The sequence below is a fragment of the Marmota flaviventris genome, chromosome 17 (assembly GCF_047511675.1).
Source record: "Marmota flaviventris isolate mMarFla1 chromosome 17, mMarFla1.hap1, whole genome shotgun sequence".
Taxonomy (NCBI): Eukaryota; Metazoa; Chordata; class Mammalia; order Rodentia; family Sciuridae; genus Marmota; species Marmota flaviventris.
The window spans coordinates 64601666-64621652 of record NC_092514.1 but is presented as its reverse complement, the minus strand read 5'-3'; the positions used below and the strand labels follow the sequence as shown (position 1 = coordinate 64621652).

The following is a 19987-nucleotide window of genomic DNA, read 5'->3' as shown; positions in this document are numbered from 1 at the left end:
TAAGTAGTTCATACTTTTTTATATAGTAAGTAATTTTTTTAAAACTGAATGACACTTTTATGATCAAGGTTGCTGGACCAAAAATTTGACATCTTAAGAGTCTTGAAATGAAGTTAGTTTCTACTGATATAATTATGTTATATGTTTTTGCATGGGTTGATTCCATGTTAACAATTGGCTGTGGTGGAGCTTTTATGTAATTGCAGACATATGCATAGACAAGAACAGTAACGCTTTTCCCTGCTCTGCTTGTCTGCAGGCAGTAAAGTGAAATCTACAAGAGTCCTGCTCGCTCAAGGCCTGCATACAGGGAAGAAGCAGGGGAAAAGCGTTACAAACAGCTTTTGTTCTACACCATTTAAAAATATAACAGGTAGGTCAGATTTTTGGTCTGTCAGCCTTGACAATGTCCCTTGAAAGTGAAATAAGTCTCTGAGATAGTAGGTCATGTGATTGAACTATATTTTAAGAGTAACCAATAGAAGTACTTTTTAGGATTTTTGTTCTTAGAAAGAAATAATTGTTATAAACTCCCTTGTTATAGACACTAGCTGCTAGAGCTTTTATTTTTTATTTTATTTTTTAAAATTAGCAAGCATTGTTGCCCATGCTGAGAGTAGCAGGTATGACAAGGATATATTAAAAATTATTTCTATATATTTTAAGATTTTTAAAAATTTAAATTCAGACCTGGAGATTGATTGAAATCAAAACATATTTTGCATGACCTGGCTAGCCATACTTTGAAATATTTTTGTAACTTCGGAATATAAAAAGGACAAAGGAAAAATTTTATACCACTTGTAACTACCAAGTTACCTATGTAGCCATCTTATTTTTTAGGTATATTGGAAAGTCTGATTCAGTTACAATCAGTGTATGGAATCACAAGAAGATCCATAAAAAACAAGGTGCTGGATTTCTTGGTTGTGTTCGTCTTCTTTCCAATGCTATCAACCGCCTCAAAGACACTGGTTGTGAGTAGATACTAGTGATTTTTGAATTAAAAAATATGTTATTATTTTATTATTATGTTATTTTAATTGTTACAATGATTTTAATTATGTTATAGGGGTTCAGAAATCTAACTTCTGTATGTCTGAAACATTGGTGAAATCCTGGTCTGTATTTATTTTGTGAACTTCAGAAGGATGAAAAGAAAGGTGTTAAAAGTACATATGCCTTTTTAAATGTCTTAGCATCTTTTTCTGGTTTTGGTGGATCTGTGAGATGAAATTGAGTTTTTATTTAGGTGATTGGAGTGTTTAAGGTGGCAGTTAAGGGAGAATTTTTAGTGGATAAGATTGTTATATAAAACTGCTGAACAAAATTAAAAGTTAAAGAAAGATAAGACATTATTTTGAGTGCAACGTAGTTGTATTAACTACTTAACTGTAAATTAGGTTCAGTTTATCATCAGCCTGGCCTTTAGGAGATATACCAAAATCAAGATGTTAGAAGTTATATCCATAACAGATGGACAGATTGATTTTTAACAAGTGTAATTCATGTAATTGACAAAGCTGAGAGTGGCATGTATGATAAAGATATATTAAAAATTATTTCTATATTTTTTTAATGTCTTCCCATTGGGACATAGATGGAAATATGTTTTTCTTTCTTTTTTTTAATATTTATTTTTTGGTGTAGATGTACACAACACAATGCCTTTATTTTTATGTGGTGCTGAGACGAGCGCTCCACCGCTGAGCCACAATCCCAGCCTGTAAATATCTTTTTCAACAGATTTTTTTGTTGTTGTTTCTACAAAATTCTTTTTTATACAATATAAGAAATATTGTTATTATCATGAAATTTTGGCCCAGATGCCTGTACTAATAAACTCATAAAATTTAACTAAGGAACTTAAATTTAAAAAACAGTAAATATAGCATTGAATATATATTAAGAGATGAACTCTTTTAATGGACTGCAATACCACAGCCCAGATTTACAAATGTTCACCTGTTAAGAAAAAGGGAGAAAATAGAGCTAGAAATTCTGAATCACAGGAATTTAAAGGAATCTGAGAAATCCTTAAATTTCTGGGTTAAGAGGGTGATGACCAATAGGAAAGAGAGGTTGGGTTTGGAAAAGGTCTACATGTAAAAACAAACATTTATTTCCCAATCCAGCAGGCAAACGTAAAACTTATAGATCAAATGTCTGGCATTATCCCTTGTTCAGGTTACACAATGTTTATTGAACCTTGGTGATACAAAGATGAAAAAGGCATGGATCTTGTTGACTGAGAAGTAAAAGCAAAAGCCTCTGACAAAGGGTGTATGCCACATTGGAAGAACTGAATAGGAGAAGAGGGAACATGCTCTGCAGACATCCACTGTATAGCCAACCCAGTAGCACCATTTATTTTGCAGAGGGAAAAAACATTTGTGTTTTTGTCTGGATAGCCAGCAGTTGTAGTTCAGTGTACAGAATTTTCTTTGTGCTGCTTGTAAATGTTTTATAGCATTAATTTATTTGAGCTTTTTGATATGTAGTAATAGTATCAACTATTTTTTTTTTTTTTAAAACCAGGATTGAACTCTGGGGCACTGACCACTGATCCACACCACTGGCCTTGTTTTCCATTTTATTAGAGACAGGGCCTCACTGAGTTGCTTAGTGCCTTGCTAAATTGCAGAGATTGGCTTTGAACTCCTGATCCTCCTGCCTCCGCCTCGTAAGCTGCTGGGATTACAGGCGTATGCCATGGGCTAGTATCAGCCATTTTTAAGCACCTGATGTAGTGTTCTTCCAGATTGAATTGGAGGATACAAAGACTAAGATATGGTCTCCTCCTTTTACCAATTCATGATTATTTAAGAAGCAAGTTTCAAAATAACTTAGCTATATGTGTTATAATCAAAGTAAAACCAGCATGCTAATGGGTGACATTGTTCCTTAGAGGGCCAGGTCAAAGTTGTATTTGTTTTACAATTGAGGCACTGAAGAGAATAAATTTGTTGCCCCTAAATGATTAGTGGCAGAATAAATCAAACCCAGATCTTAAGTTTTCCTTTGGCTTCTTATTAATATTTATTGTGTGTATGTGTCATTTGGAATGGTTGCATAAAAATAATAATAATGTCAACTAACATTTATTGAACACTTACATGCCAGATACTGTACTGAGATTTGTAATTATCTCATTTAATCCTTAAAAAATCTAAGGTAAGGGGCTGGGGTTATGGTTCAGAGGTAGAGCGCTCGCCTCTCACATGCAAGGCCCTGGGTTCCATCCTCAGCACCACATAAAAATAAATAAATAAATAAAGTTATAAAAAAAATCTAAGGCAAGTTTTATCATATATGAGAAAACCAAGGCTTAGGTTGTTTAAGACCAACAGCTGTTAAGATGTAAGCCACAACTAAAACTGAAGTAGTCTGAAAGCTTTGGAAAGAAAAAACTGCCTATTGACAATGTAATACACCACTGTTGTTGTGATTTTTGAAGTCCTAATTACCAACACTTGTTGAGATATTTATACTAATTATATATACAGCTAAGAGTATTTTAAACATTTGTTTTATAATTAAAACATGATTAATTCCTTAAGTGATCTGATTTCTAATGGATTATGTAAATTGTCACTTAATAGATGTTAGAATTTCTAATACCAGCTAATTAAAATTTTTTCTTGTTGTTGTTGATTTGAAATAGATCAGAGGTTGGATCTATGCAAACTTGGGCCAAATGACAATGATACAGTTAGAGGACAGATAGTAGGTAAGTGTACAATTTAAATTTATGTGAATTTTGACCTCATTTAGAATATAATAATTCAAGTATATAATTCAAAATATAATAAATTCTAATTCAAAATATAATAAATACAGCTTCACTGTATTGGCATTAATTAAAGATTAGTCATGAAAAATGCTACAGTATATACAGAATCCAGGTTAACTTAATTTTTAAAAATCTTAATATAAAAAAATTTGTAGTTTCTAGTGTTGTTATTTTGTTTCTTTAAGCCAGGAATTCTTTCAAAGTACTCAAATATGGTAGAACACTGAGGTAAACTTGGGAGATGGTTATTAATGTTTTCTGAAAATTCTTGAACTAGTTTTTGAGTAAGAGTAAGAATAGAATATTAAACTTTTTAAATTTAATGCTTTGTTTAATGTTGAATGCTTTACAGTTTTGAAAATGGTGCTAAAAAAAAATAAAATGAACAATAGCAGTGTAACACTAAATGGAAATAAGGATGAAATTCCACCTGAGTCATAAGGCATTCAGTTAGAAATGGGCTAATAGACTGTCTTAAATTGACCTAGAGAAAAAGGCTTCATACAATATTTCTGGAGCCTTTTCTTAAGAATTTGTATACTGAACGCCTGTTGCGGAGCTGCCTCCTTGGCCTCCCTGGAGAAGGCACAAGCACACAAAGCACCAGAAGACAAGACCCAAGCACTGATGTGCAGGAAGCCCTATGTGCCGGAAGTACTGGAGGAGTTTCAGTGGGCATGGGGCTAATCCTTGATGCAATCACACGGAAACCATATGAAATAGAAGGAGGCTACTTAATATGAAGTTGTAAACCTGCAGAGTTTAATAAATTGACTGCAAGTTAAAGAAACAACAACAACAAAAAGAATTGGTATACTGAGATTTGATGAAGATGCACGGTGTAGTAGGACACTGAGGAAGGCACTTTTGAAGCTTCTTTAATTAAAAGAAGAAAATGCAATTGGAATCTTATACTTCTTGATAGAGCAGAATTTAGACTAAACTGATTTTTATTATGAGTCTGCCAGAAAGGTTTTAGTTCCTGAGTATTTGGAAGACTTCATTTTACAAGGCAATGCATTAGTTTCATAGTTGGGGAACTGCCACAGTAGCCACATAACAAAGCTCTTTTGGGGTTTATCCCAGGGAAGTATTTGCATTACAGAATTATTGACAATGCCTGTCATTCTTAATTGAGAAAGGTGTAAAAAACATGTCAAAAATAAATCCTGGGGGCTGGGGTAACGCGCTCACCTGGCATGCGCGGGGCGCTTGGTTCGATCCTCAGCACCACATACAAATAAAGAGATGTTGTGTCCGCCGAAAACTGAAAAAAAAATTAAAAATTCTCTTTCTCGCTCTCTAAAAAAAAAAAAAAAAAAATCCTGGCATACAGTCCTTTTACATGCAATAGCTTCTACTGTATTTGATTTGATGTTAGGTAATGCTTGCCAACTAATATCTAGGAGTAACAAAATCATTTTACTGGGTATAAATTTACATTTATAAAAAGAGGATACTTTGTTTTACATTAGAAATACTGGAGTATACTACATAGAAAACAAATGTTTTAATCCCCCACTCCACCCCCCAGTACTGGGGATTGAACCCAGGAGTCCTCTACCTCTTGGCTACATCCTCATCTTTTTGAGACTGGGTCTCATTAAGTTGCCCTAGCAGATCTTGAATTTGAAATTCTCCTGCTTCAGTCTCCCCAGTAGCTGAGATTATGTGAAAATAAACTACAGATTTTACTAAGGTATTAAAAAAAGCTAAGCCAGATGCCTTCTAAAGATAGATATTTTAGATTGTAATAGTTCTTTCAATGAATCTTAGTAATGTTTCTGTTGTTTACAATAGTAAGTCTTCAGTCCAGAGACCGAATAGGCACAGGAGGACAAGTTGTGGACTGCAGTCGTTTGTTTGATAATGATTTACCAGATGGGTAAGCTAATATCACTAAAATCATTAGAGAAATATATAAGGATTATCTGTAAAATAATAAAAAAGTTGATATTTACTATATGCTTTAGAAATTTGCTTGATCAATTTCATAATGAAGATTTTCTTTCTAATTGGAAAATTAGAAGGATCTTGTCATAACAAATTTATAAAATAAGCTATGAGTTTGGTCTGTTAAATTTGATTTTTTTTTATAAAAAAAGTTTTGACAAAGAAGAAAGTGAAAATATTTTGCTAAATATAACTCTTCTACACATATTATCTATTAAAAGAAAAACTTTTTTTGCTTGATTAAATTATTCCAAAGAGACCATTCAGGTACTAAATTTGAAACATTGCTCTATTTAGAGGGTTGGAAAAGATAATTTGGGTAATAGTAATTATGACAAAATAGCATTTATTGAACATGTATGGATCAAATACTGTTATAAGCACTTTATAAACATTACATCATTTAATTCTTAAAACATCTTGGAAGGTAGTGTAGAACATACAATTCTGGTGTTTGATCACTTGGGTTCCAGTCCTTACTCTTCTGTTTATTGGCTTTATGACCTTAATTGATTTATTTAACTTCTATAAGCTTCAGTTTATATTTATTTATTTATTAAGAAGGATGATTGATAATAGGTCATACCCTATAAATTGTTGAGAAAATTAAATCATTTACTTAAAGCACTTTAGTATCTTGCATATAGTGTTTAATTTTAGCTACTATTGTTTCTGTTATTACCATTATTGCCACTCTTTCATTTTACATTTAAAAAAACTGAGGCTCGAGAAGTGAAGTAACTTGTCTAAGCTCACATAGTAAGTGGCAGAGCTGGAGCACAAACCTAAGTTTTAATTCCTAAGCTCTTGATCTTTATCACTACTCTTTATCTTTTTTTAAAAAATATTTTTAGTTGTAGATGCACACAACACCTTTATTTTATATATTCATTTTTTATGTTGTGCTGAGGATCGAACCCAGTGCCTCACAGGTGCTAGGCGAGCACTCTGCCACTGAGCCCCAGCCCTAGCTCCAGCCCCAGCCCTATCACTACTCTTTATCCTTGATACTAATTTGTCTTTAATTTTTTTAACTTTCAAAGTATTTTTAGTTAACTTTAAAGAAGTGTAATTTACATACAATCAATTGGATCCATTTGAAGTATATAATTGGTTTTGTTTCAATTCAAATTATTTTTGATGGATTTTTTTTTTTTTTTTCCTACCTGGGATTAAACTCGAGGACATTCAGCCACTGAGCTACTTTGTTGTTCCCCAGCCCTTTGTTATATTTTATTTAGAGATAGGGTCTTGCTGAGTTGCTTAGTGCCTCACTGAGTTGCTGAGGCTGGCTTTACACTTGCTATACTCCTGCCTCAGCCTCCCCAGCTGCTGGGATTACAGGCGTATTCCATCTCATCCAGCTTTTGACAGAAATGTTTACATCTAAGCTGTGGTATTTGCCCAATTTATTTAAACTATTAAAAATTGCTGTAATTAACTCTGTTTATAGACCACTTCAGCTTTTTGATATGTCTGTTAAGTCTTTCCTGGATGTGAGGTAGAATATGATACTTTTGAAGAGGAGGTTTAGATTGAATAATTAATTAATATTGAGAGGTTATAGCAATATGGACTATAAAGTTCATTAGTCTAATTTGCCTATGACTATTGTACTATGGGGGGGGAGGAACCCCTAGCATCTTTTTCATTTTCTGCTAAAAAGTTTAATCTCCCCAAAACTCTGCTAATATTTTGGTGAAAATATTACATATCTGTAGTCCTTTGCCTTTTTCATTATATGATTTGCAATAAAAAGTTGAGGGATAAGTGGCATTCTTGATTTTTTAAAAATTAGTTTGGTAGAGTGCTTGACTCACATGCACAAGTCCCTAGGTTCAATCCCCAGCACCATCAAAAAAAAAAAAAAAAAAAATTAGTTTGGATAGACAGATTGCTTTGAAAGCTTTTTAAATATATGCTTTTTGAAATTTGACTTTAAAAAATTGAGAGTGATTTTTCTTTTTAGGCCACCTGGATTCCAATGCTTAGTTTTGTGCTTACTAGCTACATTAATTTATGGTTAAACATATTTTTAATAGTGCCATTTTTCACGAAATTAGTATAATTTGAGTGTTACATCATTGAAAATTCTCACTGTAGCTGATGGAAAGATATTTGTCACATCTCAGTGTAAATATTCTAGAAGCTCAGCATTTCATAAAATATATCATGTAGTTCTAAAGTAAATTGAAAAAAAATCTATATTCTGTGATTTGATCCTTCCATTTGTTCTGATTTGTGATAGTAGATAACCTTTGTGATCACAGTGAAAATCTTCGGTGTCCTAGTTTCCTATTAAATCTTATTAATGCCTTATCTTTCAATATTTTTATTTAAGCTGGGAAGAAAGGCGAACTGCCTCTGGAAGAATTCAGTATCTTAACCACATAACAAGAACTACACAATGGGAACGCCCAACACGGTAAGAACATATAGGTATTTCTGATAGTTTTTGCTAGTTACTTTCTTGAATTTCCTTTCTTTTTATCTCTCATCTTTACTAGATTGTTTTCATAGATTTTACAGCAGATATTTGCTATCATTTTTAAAAAGTAATCATCGGGGCTGGGGTTGTGGCTCAGTGGTGGCGTGCTTGCCTTGCATGCATGCGGCACTAGGTTCAATCCTCAGTACCACATAAATTGATAAAGTGAAGGTATTGTGTCCATCTACAATTAAAAAAAAAAAAAAAAGTAATCATCAACAGCTGGGTGCAGTGGTGCACGCCTATAATCCCAGCGACTTGTGAGGCCGAGGCAGGAGGATCTTGAGTTCAAAGCCAGCCTCAGCGTTGCGGCCCTAAGCAACTCATGGAGACAGTCTATAATATAAAAAAAAAAATGAGCTGGGTTCTGGATCTGTGGGTAAGCACCCCTGGGTTCAATCCCTGGTACCCACCCCCAAATAGTAATAATCATCAAGAAAGATTGTTTGACAGGTCATCCTGGTATTGGAGCACCAGGGTCTATGGTATTACTTAATAAACATTAATTGATCTGGGCATGGTGGTCTATGCCTATAATCCCAGCAATTCAGGAGGCTGGGGCAGGAGGATTACAGGTTTGAGGCCAGCCTCAGCAAATAAGCAAGGCTCTAAACAACTTAGTGAGACCCTGACTCAAAAAATAAAAAGGACTAGGGATGTGGCTCAGTGGTAAAGTATCTCTGGGTTCAATTCCCCAGTACCAATATATATCTTTATTAATTGAATCACTTGAATAAATTGAATAATCATTTTATTTCTGGGTATCTGTGGGTTTTTTTTTGAGCTTGTAGTTACATCTGTTATTGAATGGTCATTATAAAATATTTGTACAGTGTCTCTATTCTTTCAGTCACATAAAGAGATCATATTATATCAAGTCCAAGTAAGGTCTGTGATCAAGATAAGAACACTATGGAGGGGCACCTACCTTAGAGTGGGTGATGAGGAGCTGGTTGAAGTTGCAAAGGAAAACTGTGAAGGAGGTGACTCTGAATTAAACCTTGAAGAATGGTAGACATATAGTCCCTTTTTTATGGAGCTTAATTTAGAAAGACATCAGGGTGCAAGCTCATTTTTGAGAACTATAAAGACATGCTTTTAAAGTAACTGAAAATGAATAGAGTAAGTGACTTAGTTCTCCTTGCCCACTTTAAAAAATATATTTTTAGTTGTAGGTGGACATAATATCTTTATTTATTTATTTTTATGTGGTGCTAAGGATTGACCCCAGTGCCTCACATGTGCAAGGCAAGCACTCTACCACTGAGCCACAACACTAGCCCGCCTTTTCCTCTTTTTTTAAAAAATTTATTTCTTACATACATGACAATAGTGGAGTGCATTACATTCATAATTATCCATTCTCCTTTTCCTCTTTTAAAAAGCAAAATCAAAGCTTATTTGTCATCTCTGTTCAGTGTTTTGTTTGCTTTTTTTCTTCTACTGGGCAGGACTGGCACCAGGAATAGATTATCGAATGCTTCTCATTAGCTTTACCTCCTTTACTTATTGGGAATTAATTGATTAGCTCATTGGAATCATAAAATTTCTCTATTACATTGTAATTGTCAAGTAAAAGCTTAGTTTATGTTGCCTTTTTTAAAGATGTTGCATTTGTAGCATAAACTGTCAAGGATTTTATTGAAATTGAAAAACATATTTATTATAAGTGAGCATAAGTGAATGGGTATGTGTGTGTCAGTGTTTAAATGAAGCCTATTTCCTTCTAATTCATTTAGTTGATAGAATTAATTTCCACATGTATAAAATGTTGGTTCTTATAAATGTTATCGTAAAAATGAATTCTTGAATATTTTGTTTTGGAAGACTTCCAATAAGTCTGAAAGCTCCTTGATAGAGACAAATAGCTTCAATAGGTATTTATTGAGCTACTTGTACTAACACAACAAGCACTAGGTGATAGTAGGGAATAAAATCAGCAGACTACCCACCCCCCTTTTCAATAAATATTCTAGTGGGGGAATATGAACAAAAACAAGATTTGTAAAAAATGAAAAATAGCAGAGATAACTGCTGTGTTGAGGAACTAAGGCAAGGTATGGATGTTCCTCAACTTGATTGGATAATATTTGATAAACCCATTCATTGTAAGTTAAAAATACCTTAAGTCAGAAATTCATTGAATATACTTAACATACCACACGCAACATAGTATATTGTAGACTATCTGTCATTTACTTTTGTGATCATATGCCTGACTGGCAGCTGCAGTTCCCTGCCAATTATCTAGCATTTTGAGAGTATGCTATGTGTATTACTTGCTAGCCCAGGAAAAGATAAAAATTTGAAGTACTGTTGCTATAAACATTGGTTGCTTTTGCACTGTTGTAAAGTCAAAAAAATAGGTTGGGTTCTGTCTGGATTATCAAATGACTGGTTGACTTCTTTAGTTTAGAAGATTGGAAAGACCTCTTAAGGAGGCATCAAGTGTAAATTATGATTTGAATGATAAAAAAGAACCAAGCCCAGGGATAGTAGGAGTAATGAGTATTTTAGGTGGAATGAAAAGGTACTGTTTTTGAGGACTAAAGGTAAAATGACTTTTGAGAAGTTCAAGGAACAGAAAGAGTATCAGTGTGGCAGAAGCTAAGTTGGGAGGGAGAATGGTGGGAAATCAGGTCTGAGAGGTCGGTTGTATTACGTCAAGTTATGCTTTGTAATCTGGTATTCAAATCTATAAATATCTGGACTTTATATAAAAAGCAATTAAAACCAATATTTAAATATATAATTGACATGCATTTCTCTGGCACCTAAAGCTTTCAGGCTTGCTTTGGCCAGAGTTCTTAAATCATTAAGTTTGTATCAGTCATTCCATTTTCTTATGTGGTAAGTGATTGTTACTGTAGAGAACTCTACTTTTGATATCTAAATTGATAACTTTGTTTCCTTGTTACTTTTCAATAGACCGGCATCTGAATATTCTAGTCCTGGCAGACCTCTTAGCTGCTTTGTTGATGAGAATACTCCAATTAGTGGAACAAATGGTGCAACATGTGGACAGTCTTCAGATCCCAGGCTGGCAGAGAGGAGAGTCAGGTCTCAACGACATAGAAATTATATGAGCAGGACACATTTACACACTCCTCCAGACCTACCAGAAGGCTATGGTATGACTACTAGCAAAGGAAAAATAAAATGTGGCTTACTAATTTTAGTTTCTAAGAACAAAAATTAACTTAAACATTTATTAACCTGAGCTTAGGGATTCTGCATGAAAATAAAAGCAAATATAAAACCTCCCAACTTTGAAAAGTCTTTGAAGTGTTAGAAGACTACCTAACCAATGTTTGACTAATTACTTTAGATTTTATGCTCTTTTAAAATTAAATGTGACTGATACCTTATCACAAGGTATTGTGAGAAACCTGAATCATAGTGAGACAACTCTGCAAGTAGGTACTGCATAAAGGTATGGTAGCATTATTATTGATAAAGGTCATCTGAAGTTAGACATACAGTGTGGTTTTTGGTTTTGGATAAACATATTTAGGAATAATTTCAAAGGTGTATTTCTTATGGTGTCTATTGTTCTTTGTTATCTATAATTTTTGATTATCCGAGTGACGGGATTATCGTAAATGATTTAGTCACTTTTTTGTATAAGATGATTTTACTCTTAGGTAATTTCCTGGAATTATAGAATTTCATGTGGAAGATAATGTGAATCTTCTAATTGAATACAGACTTTCTAAATCACTCCTTGCAAACACTAGCATTTTATGAACTTGACTGGCATCGCTTACTTGCTAAAAAGCTAACTAAATTTTTGCCCTGTTAGCACTGACTGTAGATAAATTATTTTGGGCTGATAGTGACACCTAATGACCAACATTGGGAATTGCCTGATCTAAGTTTTCTTATTTTTAGTTGAGTTATTTAAAAAACTATTGTGCAAATTCATGATTCTAATTTTATTTTAAAACATATTTTACAGGAGGCAGCAACTTGGGAAGTGAGGCAGGAGGATTGCAAGTGCAAAGCCAGCTTCAACAACTTGCAACTTAGTGAGACTCTGTCTCAAAATAAAAAATAAAAAAGGGCTGGGGATTTGGCTCAGTAGTATAAAGTGCCCTGTGTTCAATCCCTGGTACCAAAAAAACAACAACAAATAACATATTTTAGCTCTTTTTTTTTTTTGCTTTTGGCACTGGGCATTGAAGCCAGGTATTCGTTACCACTGAGTCACATCCATAGCCCTTTTTATTTTTATTTTGAGACAGGGTCTCACTAAGTTACATAAGGCCTCATTAGGTTTCTGAGATTGGCCTTGAACTTGCAATCCTCCACCTCAGCCTCCCAAGTCACTGGGATTATAAGCATACACCATTGTGCAGGGCCATTTTTAGCTCTATAATTTGGAAAAGAAAAAAAACTGTCCACTAACTGTGCTATGCCTCAGAGATTACTTTAGATTATGTGAAACAGACAAACCTCAGTTCACATCCCAGCTTTGCCATGTTACACTGAGCATAGTATTTAGCCTCTGTGAACATATGGGGAATGTAATAGTACCAATAGTGTAGGTTTATTGCATGAATAAATGATATTTTATGTGAAGTATCTGAAAGAGTGGTATAGAAAGTGCTCAATAAAATTTAGCTGTTATTGTCAATGTATAGATCTTAAATGGCAAAAGATACTTTATTTTATCTTTGAGATTATAAGGCAAGCTATTTGGAATAGGAGTAGTTATACTTTTATAATATCGTGTGATCTAGATTTAAAAAAATTTTGTACAACTAAAACAGAAATAAGGTAGATACCAAGGCTGAAATTATTACAGCTGTCATCTGTAACTGAATTTAAACATTTTTATGTTTAAAATTTTTTAAAGTTTGCAATTTAAGTTTATTGATTTAATTAGAAGCTTATAAATAAATTTCTGCTAATAAATATTAACAATGGTTTTGTTGTCTTGTATATTGAATTTTTAAAAACTTTTAAAAAATATTTATTTTTTTAGTCGTAGTTAGACACAATACATTTATTTTATTTATTTATTTTTTAATGTGGTGCTGAGGATCGAACCCAGGGCCTCGCATTTGCTAGGCAAGCGCTCTACCACTGAGCCACAATCCCAGCCCTTTACCTGTTTGTGATTTTATAATGTGTTCCTTGTAGCTCCTCTTTTTTGTGTGTCTGTTTAGCCTAAATATAGTTGAAAGAATACATTTCTGGCCCAGCATGGTGGTGTATGTCTTTAATCTCAGCAACTCAGAGGCTGAGGAAGAGGGTCATAAGTTTGAGGCTAGCCTTAGCAACATAGGCCCTAAGCAACTTAGTGAGACTCTGTCACAAAATAAAACATAAAAAGGGCTGGGGATTGGCTCAGTGGTTAAGTGCTCCTGAGTACGGTCTCTAGTTCCAAAAAAAGAGATCGCTTCTTTACCTTTTGTCTTGTTTACTTATTGGTGTTGTGACAGTCTTATTTTCTATTTTCCATTGCGATTGCACTACATTATAAGTTTAGTTAGGTTTTAGATATCTGGTCTATAACTTTCATATAATTGTTTCTAAGAAACAGAAAAAGTGATTTGTGAAGCTGGTTTTCATAATGAAATAGACTGGTAATTTGGAAATTTTTCCCTATTAGTATGTCATCCCAGAGTATGTAAAAGTATTTGATTTGGACATTCTGAATTTTGTTCTTCTTATTAGTTTTCTTTATTTTACAGAACAGAGGACAACGCAACAAGGTCAGGTATATTTCTTACACACTCAAACTGGTGTGAGCACATGGCATGATCCAAGAGTACCTAGGTAAGAATATATTTTAAGTACTCTTCATACAATGAATATATATCTTACTTTGGGTTTCTTGCAGTTTTTAAAAAAGATATTTAACTTTTAAAAATAGTTTATATATATGTTTGGCTCTGACAATCATTTGAGTTTGACATTCAGTAGAAAGTCTTACCTGTTTCTCTGAAGTCTCACCAGTTCCCCCCACCAGTGTCCAGTCCCCTTTTCTGATCCCTTTAAAAAAAAGTGAGACAGCTGAGCATTGTGGCATATGCAATCACACCTACACCCTTTTTCTGGTACCAGGGATTGAACTCAGGGGCACTTGGCCACTGAGCCACATCCCCAGCCCTATTTTGTATTTTATTTAGAGACAGGGTCTCACTAAGTTGTTTAGCGCTTCACTTTTGCTGAGGCTGGATTTGAACTTTTGATCCTCCTGCCTCAACTTCCCGAGCTGCTGGGATTACAGGCGTGCACCACTGCCCGCAGTTTGCAATCTCATTTTTTTTTTTTTTTTCTAATACTTTTATTTTATTTTATGTGGTGCTGAGGATTGAACCCAGTGCCTCATGCATACTAGGTGAGCGCTCTTCCTCTGAGCCACAATCCTAACCCCTGCAATCTCATTTTAAATGAGGTAGGAGGATCAAGTTCAAGTCCAGTCTCAACAATTTAACAAGGCCCTGTTTTGGGGGAAAAGGAAACAAAAAGAGGGGGAGTGGGGCTGGGGATGTAGCTCAGTGGTAAAACACCACTGTGTTCAATCCCAAGTATCAAAAAAAAGGCAAGCCAAAATATGGGCTAAAACATTGCGTTTAAAATAGGTAGAGATTAAAGATGGTGGAATGAGATGGACATCATTACCCTAAGTACATGTGTGAAGACATGAATGGTGTGACTCTACTTTGTGTACAACCAGAGACGTGAAAAATTGTGCTCTTTATGTGTACTATGAATTGAAATGCATTCTCCTGTCATGTATAACAAATTAGAATAAATAAATTAATTTTTAAAAAGACGGGAAAAATAGGTAGGAGATGATAAGTTTTATTTTATTTCTGGTCAGGCTTTTTTTTTAAGTTAAAAAATTTTAATCTTATACAAATTATTCAGTGATCTTCTATGTGTTCCTTAATAGTTTCATTTTGATGCAGAAAAGAAAACAAGTGGCTGAGCATGGTGGCACACACTTATAATCCCAATTCTGAAGACTGAGACAGGGTCATGGCAAGTTCAAGGCCAGCCTCTGCAATTTAGTGAGACCTTGTCTTGATATAAAAAATAAAGGGTTGGGGATATAACTCAGTGGTAGAACACTTGCCGAGCATGCACAAGGCCCTGAGTTCGACCTCCAGTACTGCAAATAAACAAACTAAAAAGAGCTGAGGATCTAGTTTAGTTGTAGAGCTCCCCTGGCTTCAATCCCCAGTACCAGAAAAAGAATAAAGAAAACAGCTTAGGTTAATTCCAATTCCATTTTATTTAAAAATTAAAACTTATACATTTGAACTGTAGGCATTGCATTTGTTAACCAAAATATTAGTTGTATTCTGGCTTCAAGAATATGGAATGACACACAAATCAATTTAATAATTAGTGTAATTTTAAATACATTCTGGTACTAAATATTGAGTTTTTCAAACATTTTGGTTTTTTTTTTCTTTTCCTCCTTTTTTTGAAACTGGGGATTGAACCCAGAGGCTCTTTACCACTGAGATAAGTCCCTAGCCCTTTTTATATTTTATTTTGAGACATGGTCCCCCTGAGTTGCCCAGGCTGTCCTTGAATTTGCAATTCTTCTTCCTCAGCTTTCCCAGTAGACCTGGGATTATAGGCATGTTTCACTGCTAGCTTGAGTTATTTTCTTTCTTTTTAAAAAAAATATTTATTTATTTATTTTTTTTTAGTTATAGGTGGACACAATGTCTTTATTTTATATTTATGTGGTGCTGAGGATCAAACCTGGTGCCTCACGCATGCTAGGCGAGTGCTCTACCTCTGAGCCACAATCCCAGCCAAGGTTGAGTTATTTTCTAATGAGCATGTGCAAAGTACCAAGTAGTGCAGCCTGATTTGCCAAAAAGCTTTGAATTCAAAATTAAGTTCTAAATCAACTTTCTGTGGTGCATGTGTACCTTTGTAAAGTGAGGATGTTTTGATAGAAAGGTAGCAGAATACAACAGTTACTAATATGGCATTATGTAAAAATGTGGATGTGTAACCGATGTGATTCTGCAGTCTGTATTTGGGGTAAAAATGGGAGTTCATAACCCACTTGAATCTAATGTATGAAATATGGTAAGTCAAGAGCTTTGTAATGTTTTGAACAACCAATTAAAAAAAAGAGAGAGAGAAAAACAAAAACAACAACAACAAAAAAAACCCTCAACATAAAAAAAACCCAGGGAGTGTCAAGAGAACGTTCCTTCCTAAAGCTGACCCAGACTTCTGTCTGTAACTGAATCAAAAAACAGATGTGACTAGCTGATGTTGGGTTGCCCTGATACTTGCTATTTATTTATAAATAAAACTATTATAATGAAAATATTTGATTATATAATTTAATTAGAATCTTTTGAGGGTGGCAGCCAGCAATCACTAATTACTGTATCAAGTTGCAATTTCTTGGTGGTATAAATGTTAAATTTTAACTAATAGTAGAGAAAGAATTTTGTATCTTTTAAGTTAAGCTTGGGAAAAAAATTTAAGGTCCTAACTTTTAGAAATCAGAATTTGTTAAATTATGAAAGGAAGTGTTTTGGATTCTGTTTATCAAATTGAATATAAATAATGAGCTTTTCTTTAAAATTATTTAAAGTCATTGGTAAGACGTATATAGAAGAAAAATGATTTTGCGGTATTGAGAAAGATAAACTTGAATTATCATTTAAAGATATCCATACACTTAAATTTGTCTGAGAAGTCCCATTTTATTATGCTTTGCATTTCTGTTTAAAGTAATGATTAAGGCCTAATTGTTCATTTTATTGCATATTGGCTATAGTCTTGAAGTTCAGATTCATTTATTGATTGTATCAAGGATTAACCCAGGGGTGTTCTACCAGTGATCCACATCCTTTTTATTTTTTATTTTGAGACAGGGTATCACTAAGTTGCTTAGGGCTTTGCTAAATCATTGAGTCTAGCTTTGAACTTGTGATTCTCCTGCCTCAGCCTCCTGAGTTGTTGAGATTACAGGCATGCACCACTGTGCCTGGCTCAGATTTGTATTTTTATGGCTGCATAACATTCCATTTTTCTGTAATCAGTTCCCAGTTGGACATAAAAAATATTTCCAGTTTTTTACGTTTTTAGTTAGTCCTCTCCCATGTATGACTGTAGATCAATAAAATTCTAAATAAAATAATATAAATTTAGTTTCTACATTATATCAATAGAATTCTCATTCTTTGATTTCTATCATTGTTTTTTACTTCTAAAAGTTCCATTTAAGAAAATATCACCATTTATTTTTATTTTTTTAAATTTTTTTCTTTTTAATTGTAAATGGACCTTTATTTTATGTATTTATATATAGTGCTGAGGATCGAACCCAATGCCTCACACATGCTAGGCAGGTGCTCCACCACTAAGCCACAATCCAGCCCCTACATTTATTTTTTAATAATGTTTCATTGATAGTTCATTTTGTAATGGTACCTTTTAATTTTTTAAAAAATTGCATATCATCGCTGTTCTCTTTTTGGTTTCTGACAGTGCTTGGGGATCTGATTCTGGTTTATTATTTCTCCTGACTTTAACAGTGTTGTTCTTTTCTGAAGTGTTTGGTGATTTTAGATTGTGAATTTATTATTTGATCTTGATTAGTTGGGGTTTTGAGACCTGAAGTAGAATTTTAGGTAGTTTTCCTGGAATTACCTCATTATTTTGAGATCTCAGTTTTTGGGGGAAGTTATTAGTTTCCTTTCCCAACCTTGCTGATGGCCTTTCTCTCTCCACACTGGCCACTCTGGTACTAGCTCCACCTTCATTTTCCTCCCTCCCTTCCCTCTTTTTCTCCCTCCCTACCTACCTCTTTTAGTAGGATTCTTGGAGCTTTCCCTTGCTTCTTTTGTGACTAGCTATGTCTTCAAATATTATGTTTCCCTTTAAACTTTAGTTGTTTTGTAGTAGGAGGATCTCTCTCTCTCTCTCTTTTTGGTATTGGGGATTGAACCCATGGTGCTCAACTACTGATGCACATCCCCAGCCCTTTTAATATTTTATTTAGAGACAGGGTCTCACTAAGTTGCTTAAGGCCTTGCTGATTTGCTGAGGCTGTCTCTGAACTCACCATCCTCCTCCCTCAGCATCCTGAGCCCTGGAGGAGGTCAGGAGAATCCTCTTGGAGCACCTCTAAACAAAAGTCAAAGTCATCATTTCAACAAATCTATGAGGGCCCATATGTGCCCATCATCATGTTTCACCCAGAACAAGCTGTTACTTGAGGAGGGGTGGGGGCGGAAATCTTTGTCTAGTTTAACTTTTAAAACGTGATTTTGAAGAATCTTATCAGCACAATTATGTTCTAGTTTAAATTTACATTAGACATGCTGCTTTTATCTTTTCAAGCCCTCTTCCCCCAAGCCCCTAAAGACCACAAAAGGCAAACAGTTTTAGTGTCTAGATGCTTGAGCTTTCTTGGTCACTTTCAAAGAATGGCAGTTCCTTAGCATTTACGGGTAATTCCAGTAGCCTGAAGTGGTTCACTTGGGCTTGAAATGACCTGAGCATATTACTCATTGTTACATGAGGCTTTAGTGGGGTCATGGAAGACAGTGACTTCATTGTCCCAGTAGATGATGACAGTAACTTTGGGATCTGCACTCTGAAAGATTTTTGTTCTAACAGTGTAGAGGATAGGATTTTATAGTCCTTATTGCCGGTTTCATTATGAATAACCAAAGGGAAGCAATGCCTAGTGTCAGGTATAGGACATGCCTACTCTGAGCGTATTAACTTCCTAGCACCTTAATGTGTTTAATAACTTGAGGCTCCTTATCTTATTCTTTAAGGTCCTATAAATCCTTGTTTATATGTAATAGTATTTTAAGTGTGTGCAATATAATAACAGTGGCCTTTGGTTCATTAAAATGCATTAACTGGGCTGGGGTTGTGGCTCAGTGGTAGAGTGCTTGCCTAGCATGTGCAAGGCACTGGGTTCGATTCTCAGAACCACATAAAAGCATAAATAAAGATATTGTATCCATATACAGCTTAAAAAAAAAAAAGTCTATTAACTGCCTGTAATCCCAGCGGCTTGGGAGGCTAAGGCAGGAGCATTGAGAGTTGAAAGCCAGAGTCAACAAAAGTGAGGTGCTAAGCAACTCAGTGAGACCCTGTCTCTAAATACAAAATAGGGCTGGGGATGTGGCTTGGGAGTGCCCCTGAGTTCAATCCCTGGTATCCCCACCCCCTCCCCCACAAAAGTTTATTAGCTTTTTTTCATTGCAGCAGTAAGTAGTAAGCCTTAGTGTGTTGGTCTTTTGGTGTATCAAACAGGTTCTTTATTCACAAGTTCATAGACTTCAAAAGTCAAAATGAACTAGTTATCCTTTAAAAAAAATGCTGTGATTATTTTCAAGATCATAATTTCTTCTTCTTCTTCTTTTTTTTTTGTATTTGGGATTTAACTTAGAGGTGCTTTACCACTGAGCCTTTTTATTTTGAGACAGGGTTTCATTAAGTTGTGTAGGGCCTTGATAAGTTGCTGAGGCTAGCCTTGAACTTGTGATAGGATCATAATTTCAAAAACATTTCCAGTTTTGCTTTGTTGGAGAGCTTAAAATTACTCATGGAATTGACATTATTTACACATATTTTTGATGTAGTAAAGAAAGAAATAGTTGAGGGAAATTTTAGAAAACATTTAATTCCTCTTATCACTGATACTTGTAACACAGTATTTTCTGTCAAACAAATATTGAAGTATAGTTTATGTTGGCAAATGTTGTGATTACTTTTATATTAATTTAAAATCTGTG

General features: G+C 34.4%; 1 protein-coding gene across 1 annotated transcript in view; it reads left to right on the top strand.

Moving 5' to 3' along the window:
- The window catches only part of Smurf2 (SMAD specific E3 ubiquitin protein ligase 2), a 108994-nt gene that overhangs the window by 60115 nt on the left and 28892 nt on the right, over positions 1-19987 (top strand). Inside the window, exons 4-9 of the mRNA XM_027946292.2 lie at positions 844-977; positions 3665-3730; positions 5594-5678; positions 8088-8171; positions 11163-11365; positions 13934-14018. Of these exons, the coding sequence (XP_027802093.1) occupies positions 844-977; positions 3665-3730; positions 5594-5678; positions 8088-8171; positions 11163-11365; positions 13934-14018 (657 nt within the window). The remainder of the gene's footprint in view (positions 1-843; positions 978-3664; positions 3731-5593; positions 5679-8087; positions 8172-11162; positions 11366-13933; positions 14019-19987) is intronic.